This window comes from Podarcis pityusensis (genome assembly GCF_964106645.2).
Source record: "Podarcis pityusensis genome assembly, chromosome: 4".
NCBI classification, from domain to species: domain Eukaryota; kingdom Metazoa; phylum Chordata; class Lepidosauria; order Squamata; family Lacertidae; genus Podarcis; species Podarcis pityusensis.
The window spans coordinates 72,284,484-72,296,557 of NC_138027.1; the positions used below are offsets into that span (position 1 = coordinate 72,284,484).

The 12,074-nt window shown below is 41.1% G+C and overlaps 1 protein-coding gene across 2 annotated transcripts in view; it reads left to right on the forward strand.

Annotated features, from left to right (window-relative positions):
- CRLF2 (cytokine receptor like factor 2) overlaps positions 1 to 12,074 on the forward strand; it is a 45,259-nt gene that overhangs the window by 30,406 nt on the left and 2,779 nt on the right. For both annotated transcript variants that reach the window (XM_081001423.1, XM_081001424.1), the window contains 6 exons: positions 434 to 539; positions 4,437 to 4,600; positions 5,805 to 5,941; positions 7,567 to 7,720; positions 9,320 to 9,437; positions 11,752 to 11,836. In XM_081001423.1, the coding sequence (XP_080857549.1) occupies positions 434 to 539; positions 4,437 to 4,600; positions 5,805 to 5,941; positions 7,567 to 7,720; positions 9,320 to 9,437; positions 11,752 to 11,836 (764 nt within the window). The remainder of the gene's footprint in view (positions 1 to 433; positions 540 to 4,436; positions 4,601 to 5,804; positions 5,942 to 7,566; positions 7,721 to 9,319; positions 9,438 to 11,751; positions 11,837 to 12,074) is intronic.

A 12,074-nucleotide genomic window follows, 5' to 3' on the forward strand; every position in this document is an offset into this window, starting at 1 on the left:
TTGTGTGAAAATGTTACATCAATGGCACTAAATACCTTGGAAGTCCCTCAAGGCTAGAGAAAGAGGAGCATGGAAAGTGCAGTGCCAAAAAAGGAGACCTTTTCTGCTGTGGTGGGAATGAAATAAAGCAAAGAGCTTTTGGCAAATGGTAATTACTATACCTAGTGAAGTACATGACCCTTTTCTGGATGGTCTAATGTATGCAAGTTGTCCAGTATATGCACTTAAGCTTGCTTGGTTATTTTCTAGCCTTATACGATAAATCCAAGCCCAAAGTTTCTCCTTTTTAGTACTGAGAGGTGCAGCAGAAACATGTAGATCTAACTTGGATGAGACTGATAGCCGTTTATTTTGAAGATCTAACTTGGATGAGACTGATAGCCGTTTATTTTGCAGATTATTTTAAACAATTACAACCTTTCATCTTTGCTAGATGGTTGCCCAGAATACGAAATACAGAACGTCAATGGTAAGAGGATGGAGATTTCATGGCATGCAAAAAAAAATTTTCCAGGCAGGAACATGACGATGTCTTATAAGTAAGTACTGGCAATCAGACTTTCTTTGGATTTCTAGGTTTGAATGCTGGGAATTTTCAAACAAATTGGTCTATAAATGCACCCCCCCCTTTCCCCTTTCCTTTCACTCCCTTTTATCCAAAGGAACTAAAGCATGATATAGACAAGATCTTATATTTATATTCTGAACTCAAGCTGGTGAGAACATTGATCTGGCTTCCTTCTTATTGCACATATTCACTGTCCATTCCATATTGTCTGGAGGCCACAAATAGCTTTTCTGTTTGGTTGTTGGGAGAAAGCTGTATCCTCAACACTTTTAAAAACCTACAACCTATGGCCAATTCTGGTGGCCAATTCTAAATGTGACTGTTGGTTTCACTGGACTTTCTTGTAGCATGTGAGGCTCGGTGTAATATGCTCAAACCATCTTGCTCCGGTGAGTAACCTGGCCACTGAATTCTGCACCAGCTGAAGTTTCCGAACTGTCTCCAGAGGCAGCCCTATGTATTACGCATTGCAGCAATCTAACCTTGAGGTTACCAGAGCATAGACAACAGTAGTTAGGCTATCCCTGTCCAGACAGGGGCATAACTGGGCCACCAGCCAAAGCAGATGGAAGGCACTCTGGACCACTGAGGCCACCTGAGCCTCGAGCAACAATAAAGGATCCAGGAGTGCCCCCAAGCTATGAACCTGCTCCTTGAGAGGAAGTGTAACCCCATCAACAGCAGGCGACCTCCCACCCATCCAGTCTAGGGAACAACCCACTAACAGTGCCTCAATCTTATCTGGACTGAGTTTCAGTTTGTTGGCTCTCAGTCCATTACTGAGGCAAGACACTGGTCCAGCACTTCCACTGCCTCACCTGCGGATGTAAAGGAGAAATAGAGCTGAGTGTCATCAGTATACTGCTGACAACATACTCCAAACCTTCAGATAACCTCACCCAGCAGTTTCGTGTACAGTAGATGTTAAACAATTTAGGGGATAAGATTGAGCCCTGAGGAACCCCACATTGAAGGTTCCATGGGGCTGAAAAGCATCCCCCAAGCAACAACTTCTGGGAATGACCATTCAAGTAGGACTGGAACCACCACAAAATGGTGCCACCCACCACTAATTCGGACAGTCACTCCAGAAGGATAGTCGGTGGTATCTAAAGCCACTGAGTGGAATATAGAGCCTCCAGACAGTGCAAAAAGTACAAGAATAAATGGGCGAGTTGCTGGAACATGTCACACACAACACCCCTCTCTCCTGGCTGGTGGGGTTTTTCTTTTTTTAAAAAAAATAATAATATTTATTGATAATTTCAAAATTACAAGAAAAATAAAAAATAAAAAACAACACTAAAATACAAAAAAAGAAAAAAGAAAAAAGAAGACATTAAAAAAAAGAGAAAAGCACAAAATGTGAAAACCAATATGACAATACAGCAATAAAAAAAAGAAAAAAAAGAAAAAAAGAAAAAACCGCAAATCCCAAATTGCATATCCATAATTTCCATTTGCTTGTTTCATTGACCTCCTCACACCTCCATTTTTGTATTCTAGTTTAGTAATTATTTCAGCAAATTCTTTCCATCTTTCTCAATTTTTGTTATAAAATTTATCTTAACAATTTAACCTAATAATTAACTCAACAAATCCTTACCATCTTTCCCCATATTCTATTATTCAGATTACCTTAATTTATTTAACCTTATCTTACCCCTAAGTGCCTTAAGATTTAAATCTTAAATTTCAAATATACATAACTCCTAATATCATTTCTGCTAGAGTCGTATAGTTTCATTCCCACATTTTCCCTAATATTCATTAGCTGATTCTAAAATAAAAAAGTTTCCATTATAAATTCTCTTCCAATCATCATCCAGCGTCTCTTCTTCCTGGTCTCGGGTCATGTCAGTCCTTATTGTCCATTCCGTCTAGTCCATCAACCTGGAAGCCTTATGTCCGAGGCCCTTAAATCTCTTCCATGTCCCTTCTGCAATTCTTCTTCATCTTGTTTGTGCTTGCCCTTTTCCTTGTCTTTTGTTGGTCTCTGTCTTAGTTTCTTTCCTTTCTCATTGAGGAGTAGGTCTCTGGGGGATTCCAACCCAAAATTGTCTCCATCACCCTTCATCCAGCTCACCCATTCCCTACAGTCCCACTCCCCACAGTCCTCGATATAATCCAAAATGAATTTAAAATCAAATTTCAAGATCTCTCCAAAGCTAGGAATCTCCTCATCTCCAGACTCCCCTTGGCCCACTCCAGCTTTTCTCATTCATCAAATCCATCTTTTCATGCATCTGTTCCAGCAGAGCATTTGTCTTGCATAGAGCAAGCAGCCAGTCTTTCTCCCAGCTCATCTTTGTTCAAGGTCGGAAAAGACTGTTCCCACAGTCTTAATCTCACAGATGTTGGGTCTCAAATATGCTGCAACAACAATTTAGCAAGCTCCCTCTAGAGGAGACAATCTACTTGTATCCATTTTTTTTTTAAAGACAAAGGAAAGTTACTTTCATTTTTCAGATATTTCAGACGTTTTTCAGATATTTTGTTTCTTTAGGATGCAAAAGGCAACATTAGAATCAACTTGTTTCTCTTCATTAGCTATCTGTCAAAGTATTACATTCACAGTCAATGAACCTCAGCAACAGTTTCTGTCTCTGACACCCCGTTCCCAGGTTAGAGACGGTGGAAACTTATCCTTCTTCACTCCCTCTCCTGCTAGGGTTAAACAGAGTCCCCCCCCCTTTTCTCCTGCTTCCAAGGGGGGTTTCAGTGGTTCTAAATGAAGGAAATTTAGTCCTTTTTTAACAGCTTCCCGGCTTTAGCTTGCAAAATTTTTGCTTTAGTCTATATACAAAAAAGCAGAAGGCGGACTTCCTGTTTACACCTTCCCGCTTCGGTACCAAATTAAAGCAATTTCTTGATCCAATTTTCCGTTTCTACTCACGGGTACTTGGTTTAAGTCCAATTGTCCACAGGAAAAAGTCAGCGCTCTCTGGCAATGGCTGTGCGGCTTCACTCCGTGAAAGTAGCAGTCAGTTCGTAGCACCGCGCTTCTCACCCCACTTCGCTCTGGAGCCCCTAGATGGGATTCCCCGCGAGTAGGGGGGCGCTTCTGGTGCCCTGCCGAATCCCACATTCCCAGGCTTCCTCCGCCTGGGATTTCTAGCGGGTCCCCACCTTCGCCGCGGCGGGAAGACCCAGTTTTCACGGAGCCCGTTCCTCCGGTCGGAGGAACTCCGCCATTCACCAATGGCGCTGACCCGGAAGTCTTGGGCTTTTCATGCTCTCTGGCAAGCTGCCCGCTGAAGCTGCAGAACCAGCAGAGTAAGGCTATCTTGGAACAGGCAAGACTTCTTGCAGTAACCTTGATATTCACTCTTCTTGCTCTAGATGTCAGCACTGTCTTTTGATAACTTAGCGGCAGATGAGCCCTGTTACTATAGAAGACAAGCATCACTGTGCTGGCTGAACTCTCAGAATTGTAAATATCCAAAACAATAACTTTATTTATTTTAAACTGTGAACTGTTGTAGAGTGAAGCTGTTAGTATTGAAGTGGTGGAAATTAAATAGATGGTCAAAACCAGTATAGTTGGAAATCATGTTGTCCCTACCTCAAAGGAACAACACATGACTTGTAGTTGTCAAATCCTGTCAATTGCCTTGCTTTTTGGAAAAAGTGTTTCAAGTGAGGCCAACTAAACACTACTACATTCTATTATTTAAATAAAATAAAATAAAATAAAATAAAATAAAAGTATCTTACATTTAATGAACAGGACCTGATAGAACAGGAATCCCCTCTAGAGTGCAGAGGGCTAGGCAAGGATTATCCCCTTTAAAGCATTTCCAAATATCCTGATTATCAATGGAAAAGATTTTTGCCATCTTATTGAGTATGATTATTTCAATTGCAGGTTTGATGAACAAGAAGAGAAGCAGTGCATTGAATATTTGCATGACCAAGGATACAACAGTGGGTGTCTGTTTCCTACTGAAGGGAAATATCTGCACATTTACATTAGGAATCCAAATCAGACAGAGGAAGGTTACTTTGATGAACAAGAGAGCAGCAATTTGTGTAAGTTAACAACTATTCTCACTCTGGCAGTAACCTTTTCAGGTGTCAGTGTCTGGCTAGGATTACAAAAGAAAGAAAAGGGGAAGCAACAGCAATTTGACTTCTTCAAATTCTGCTTAGTAAATATCTGTGTAATTATTATTATTATTATTATTATTATTATTATTATTATTAATGGAACGTGGGTGGCGGTGTGGTCTAAACCACAGCCTCTTGGGCTTGCCGATCAGAAGGTCGGCTGTTCAAATCCCCGCGACGGGGTGAGCTCCCGATGCTCTGTCTCAGCTCCTGCCACCCTAGCAGTTTGAAAGCACACCAGTGAAAGTAAATAAATAGGTACTGCTGTGGCGGGAAGGTAATCGGAATTTCTGTGTGCTCTGGCTTCCATCGCGGTGTTCCGTTGTGCCAGACGTGGTTTAGTCATGCTGGCCACATAATCCAGAAAGCTGTCTGTGGACAAACGCCGGCTCCCTTGGCCTGAAAGTGAGATGAGCGCCGCAACCCCATAGTCACCTTTGACTGGACTTAACCATCCAGGGGTCCTTTACTTCTTCTTCTTCTTCTTCTTCTTCTTCTTCTTCTTCTTCTTCTATCCCCAATGCTGCCTAATTTCATTTTTTTACCATTTTTGATGCCATTTATATGCAATAGTACTTCGTATTTTACAGTACGGAGAGCTGTTCTGCTATTTCTACCTTTCCACATCAATCTCTGCCTAGGAATTCAGTGTTGTAGAGGATTCTGATTAATGTTCTAAGGCGCACACTCAGTTAACACAGAATGCTTTGGAGTTTCACTGTGACAAATATGACTACCATATTGGGGGAAAAAACTATGACAGGGACAAAGTGTCTTTCCAAGAACCTTGTGTTCTCTCACTCATCTTTTCAATGAGGGACTGCCTTTCATGCTTTCAAAGAACCCAGGAATCAGTTTATAACTATCACACACAACAGCATTTGATTCTCAGTATGCAGTAGTTTTTGCTATCTGACTGCATATAAAAGTGTTCTTGCCACATATTTAACCTTACGGCAACAACATGCCATAGCAGTTATTAGTTGACTGATAGCTTATGTGATTTCATATTTTGTTGTTATTTGAGCAGGCTTCAATCATGAGATGCTAACAAGTCCAATGTGTTCAATTAAAACATTTTGTAGCTAGACTGTGTAATTGAGTGTATTAATTTTATCTTCACCAGTGAAGCCCAACCCACCCGAACACGTTACTTTCCAATGGGCAGATGACAAAGTAACTGTGCAGTGCAAGGGAGTTGACAAGGAACATTGTTTTCGCTTTGAACTTCAGTACAAAAGCCAACTTGACAAAGATTGGCAGGTGGGTAGATAAGTGCAGCTTTGCGTTGCAGAATGGAAATCTGGAAAGGGACTTTTTCTTTTGCAGTGCAGAAATAAATGTGGGTGTTTTTTGTTAGGAGTTTTCCACCACATCAGCATCGTCTTGAATCAATGAATTTGAAATTCATCATCTTGGGTTGCCAGCAGCAAGAAAGAAGGCCTTGAAGCCTGGCAAAGCTGAGATGTCCAGAATTGTAAATGGACCGCTGAGGACGACCTGTGGAAAGTGTTCTGATTATTGTGCAGAACAAATCTCCTGCATTTGCAGCTTGGAACTTATGCAAGACACAGGATGCAGGGAAAACAATTATCTGAGCATGCACAGACTCTCCAAGTGTCCCTATTTTCCAGGGACAGGCCCAGATTTACAGAAGCCGTCACGGTTTCTGATTAGATCCTGGACATCCCTATTTTCACTGGAGAAATGTTGGAGGGTATGGAGTTATGTGGCTCCTGATCCAATAAGATACAACCTTTAGAAGACATCTGAAGGCAGCCCTGTACAGTGGTACCTCGGGTTACATACGCTTCAGGTTACATACGCTTCAGGTTACAGACTCCGCTAACCCAGAAATAGTACCTTAAGAACTTTGCTTCAGGATGAGAACAGAAATCGTGCTCTGGCAGCGCGGCGGCAGCAGGAGGCCCCATTAGCTAAAGTGGTGCTTCAGGTTAAGAACAGTTTCCTCTGGAATGAATTAAGTACTTAACCCGAGGCACCATTGTATAGGGAAGTTTTTTAATGTTTAATGTTTTAATATGTTTTTATATCTGTTGGAAGCCACCCAGAGTGCCTGGGGCAACCCAGTCAGACGGGTGGGGTATAAATAACAAAAATTCTCATTGGAGAAATGTTGGTGGTTATGCAATGACATCACAGTGCACTCTAAATTGATTGCCAGTGGACTGTTGCTCACATCCCCCTCATCTGTGTATTTTGACACACAGTCCCAATTATCTGAGTGGAACTTAATTTCACAAACTGTGTTTAAGTAGCTGTGTTTAGGCAACTAAATATCTGATAATTCCTTGGGGACTTTATATGCAAGAAAGCTGGGGAAATCTCTGAGTTGCTACTTCATTGTTCTAATTCATATGTTGATTACTTCCTCATGGTGTACAAGCTTCTTTCTTTCAAAGCATTGCCAGAATAATGAACTAAGGGTTGTATCAAACTAAGTTCGTCATGTCCATTGATTTCAATGGGTCTACTCTGTGCAAGGCAAGCATAGGATATAACCCTGAGATAAGAAATGAGGGGAAAAATAAAGAACAAAATATGATACAAAGGGAGGTAAGATTAAAACCTAAAGCTTTGTTCTTCAAAAACAGAAATGTGGAACTTCCAAGTGATCTACTATATTGGATTTTAAAGAAAACTCTCAGCAGTCTATGATTCAATATATAGTGTTTAGAATTGTGGTGCAAACAATTAAGCTACAAGTGAGTTCCAAAGTCTGAAGAAACAACTCTTTTCCTAGTACTGATATTAGGCCCTGAAATACAGTCTTTATTGAAAACCAAAATATTCCAAAAGCCTGTTAGAATAGCCTAGAAAATATACAATGACCAAAATTATTAATGACTGATACTCTTGCTGTTCAGTCTAGGGACCAAGAATGTTGTGAGATTAAAGACCAAGGATTTGATCCAGCGAAATGCTATTCCTTTCGATTCAGGCTGAATCACAGTTGCAGTGTGTTTGCTTATTCCAGTGAATGGGGAGCAGAAACACATTGGAAAAATGGCAGCTCTGTAGGTAAAAATAAAATAAAATGCACTGCTACTGTAAATCTTCTTTCTGAAACTTCTATTTCTAGATACAGTGGTGCCTTGCAAGACGAAATTAATCCGTTCTGCGAGTCTCTTCGTCTTGCGGTTTTTTCGTCTTGCGAAGCACGGCTATTAGCGGCTTAACGGCTATTAGCGGCTTAGCGGCTATTAACGGCTTAGCGGCTTAGCAGCTTTAAGAAAAAGGAAACAAACTCGCAATAACTCGCAAAACGTTTCATCTTGCAAAGCAAGCCCATAGGGAAATTCGTCTTGCGGAACGACTCAAAAAACGGAAAACTCTTTCGTCTAGCGAGTTTTTCATCTTGCGAGGCATTTGTCTTGCGGGGCACCACTGTAATGCTAACATGCAGACCTACTTCTTGTCATTTATTTAGTGCTGTCTTATATACAGGGTGCCCCCAGACTGCCACTCTTCTGCAGTACGGATTCAAGCATATAAGTTTTAGGTTTGCACAATTAAAGTTTTTTATTATTATTATTATTATTATTATTATTATTATTATTATTATATTTATACTCTGCATTCTGTCACCATAACACAACAAATCCACTATTTTATTTGATTTTAAATTGTTTAAGAACCAACAACTAACCCTCCCCTGCCCTGCTGTCATATCGCCCCACTCCCAAATTAGCAGTGATTACAGGGCAATGACAAAATCCCTTCAATGATTCTTTCCAGGCACTGAGGAGTCTGGGAAATGTAGTTCTCCACTGGAAAGTTGCCATTGCAGTATTCTAGGGGCTGGGAGGTTTTGCACAGACAACTCCAGCGAAATCATGCCACTGTACTGCTACCTTACCATTTCAGGGTGCGTTTTGGGGAAGGGCGTCAGAAGTGGGGCATGCTTTAGGGCAGTTGAGGGAAAACTTTGATTCATCACATATTGTGGAACTACAATCTCCCTCAACCCCAGTAAGCGACTATAAAAGTCAAGATCCAAACTGAGCAGAGTTCTCCCATAACGGTCCCAAGCCATATTTCCAAATGCTGCAGCACTGAGGGTGATTAGTCAACACAGTGACACCCCAGTGGTCCATTTCACAACTGGGAAACAGCAGAGAATTGGACACAGGACTTTAAATGAATTTCAGTTGATATTCTCTTCAGACAACATTTTGTTATAATATATTCCTTTAAAAGCATTCATTAGCAGGCATCAGCACATGTACATGACACCATCTTTCCTATTCCAGTATAGTCACGCTTTCTGTTGGAACGAAGAAGGTTAGTTATATAAATGACAATATAAAGAGCTAAATGACAATATAAAGAGCTCATTTTTATTCACAAAGCAGAAAAATCTCATAACGGTATTCTTGTATTATTTCATCCTAGCAGAAGGGTACTTCAGTGGACAACACAAAATTCCACATTATTGTGAAATGTAGAAGCTTAAAAGAATGGTGGCCTAAAGATTAATAGTATATATTATTCCATTTTTTAATAATTGCTTTTCGAAAGAAAGAGTTGGCCAAAATATGCTTTAAAGAATCTGATGTTTCTTTTATCAAATATACTGGAAAACACTTTGAACTTTTTTCTTTTTGTGATTCCTCAAAGATTCCTGTGATATAGATGTCTCTGAACCCAAATCAATTACAGTAATCCCTTTGACTTTGGTGATGGCTGGCGTCCTGGTAATATTTGCCCTTCTGTTGTGCGTTTGCAGATGGGAAAGGTAAATGCTGCTTTGTGCACTCACAAACCCTTGATCAAAATGATCAAAATGACAGAACAATATTTGTGGCGGGAAGGCCTACACATTTCAGGGATCTAATGGGTACAGTGTGCATTTTGAGAAAGGATGAACTGCACCTATCCATTGGATCTTGGCTGGTGGAGATGAGGATGATTCCCCCCCCCGGGAATTTTACTCCCATATTACAGATTATGGAATGGAATGTTTGGAATTTGCTATATATAGTATATGATGTGGGTCTTCCAGGTTTATAATTTTGAGAATGGTAGAGAACGAATGCATGGGATCTGAGTCAGACTGGGGCCAACTATGTCTTCAGGATTTACACAAATATCCCAGAGAAGCTGTGTGAAGTTTTTTGCGCGTAGGTAAGAATGAACAGATTGGATAGGCAGGAGCTGAGCCTGAAGACAAAGAAAGGGGCATCGACAAAGGGTGGAATGCTAGAGAAGATTCAAAGGAAGCCCTCTGGCCAACAAGTAACATAATAGTCACAAGGTGGTACAGGAAGTTTATGTAAAGTCTTCTAGCCAATCAGAATATGGAGTGGCTTCCCTTCACTCATCCTGGATAAAATTAAGGATTGGGCTCATTAAAGAATGCATGAGGAGCATCGTGAAACCATCTTGGCTCGCCCCACCACCAATAGTTGGAGAAGGCATGCCTCCACACTTTGGCCAATGTGTGAAGGGGCTTTGTGCGAATACTGATGTGGTGTTTAGAGTCCTTTCACATGCCAGCCAGTCGGGGCATTGCAGCTGCATGTGTTGGGGGAGAGATAGATAGATAAACTTTATTCGCACTAGCCAACGGCCATAGCAATATAAAACGAGCAATATATACAAATAAAAAAGACAGCAATGGGTAAAGAGGGCAATCAAATGACCAAGATTATCGTTCCGATAGTGGCCCTTAATCTCACTGCACCCTCGATAAACCTAGCAACAATGCTAGAAAGAACAATGCGGCCTCAGATGGGCGGCCTCAGATGGTAAGTAAGAGTGGGGTAATGATTTCATTCCTCAGATAAAGGGGACAGGACAGGAGAACATGAGCCACTGTTTCCTGTTGGGGGAGAGGCAAGCAATCCCTGGCATCTCCAGGTAGGTATGAGAGACTTCCCATCCAGAACCCTGGAGAGCGACTGACAGTCAGTATGAATAATGCTGAACTAGTTGGCTCAAAGGCCTGACTCAGTTTAAGGTGGCTAACTATAATCCTAATTGTAACCACCCTTGCACATCTTTTTAACATGCTGTATGGGTGTGTGTATAGGGACGCGGGTGGCGCTGTGGGTTAAACCACAGAGCCTAGGGCTTGTCGATCAGAAGGTCGGCAGTTCGAATCCCCGCGACGGGGTGAGCTCCTGTTGCTCGGTCCCAGCTCCTGCCAACCTTGCAGTTCGAAAGCACATCAAAGTGCAAGTAGATAAATAGGTACCGCTCTGGTGGGAAGGTAAATGGCGTTTCCGTGTGCTGCTCTGGTTCACCAGAAGTGGCTTAGTCATGCTAGCCACATGACCCGGAACCTGTACGCCGGCTCCCTCGGCCAATAAAGCGAGATGAGCGCCGCAACCCCAGTCGGTCAGGATTGAACCTAATGGTCAGGGGTCCCTTTACCTTTACGGGTGCGTGTATCTAAAACCCCTCTTTTTAGAACTGCATTTGCAGTGGATGTAACTTTTAGCTGTCCATTCTTCCTTGGCAAGGAATCAGTGCTCTCTCTGTGCTCTGGAGAAACTCAACAGACTCTGTTTATCATAATAAATGGACACTTTACTAGTAAGAAAATATTACTGAGTATGATGATTTTGTGATGGAGCCATATGATCAGATTGTGGTGGATTCATATATGTGGGGTCCAAAATCCTGTTCACTTTCAAAGATGTTTGTCCTGGTCATGACAAGGGTGAGTGAAATCCTGAACTTTTGGGCCAAGTTTGTCCCCAACCTGACTTTTTAAGTGTAAGGGAAGTTGCATGCCTGGTTCTATGAAATCCCTTTAAATGAACCAGGCTCTGACTTCAAGCTCTAAGCCTGGTATATTGTCTTTCATCAGCTGAAAGGTGCCATTCCCCATCCCATAATATGTGCCATGAATTTTTAGAATAAACTATTATCCCTTCTTTGTTTTTAAGGACCCTTCAAATTATCTGGGGCATAAAATGTCTGTTTCTGCTTTTATTTAAATGCTGACGATCATATATTTAATGTCTACTTTTCGAACACAGCTTTTCTTTTTCTTTTATGGTTTTTTATTGTAATCATTTAAATTATTTCTTCTTTTTTTACAGAATTAGGAAGATGTTAATGCCTGCTGTACCAGACCCCAAACATCTATATTCTGATTTGTTCAGCGATTATAATGGGAACTTTCAGGTAGAGCATCATATTTTTTCCAGGTTTCTTTCCCTTGTATTCTGATTTTCTTTTTCTCAAACTTAGTTTAATCCCTCTGAAATATGCATGCATTCTTGTGTTCCCAGCTGCAAATTAAGTGATTTTTAATACCCCAGAGAATATGTGACTATTGAGAGGAAAGCAAATCTAGAACCATGGTTTTATCTTGCTGCAACAAAGGACTCACATCTTTATTAAGCCTAATAAAGCAACTACC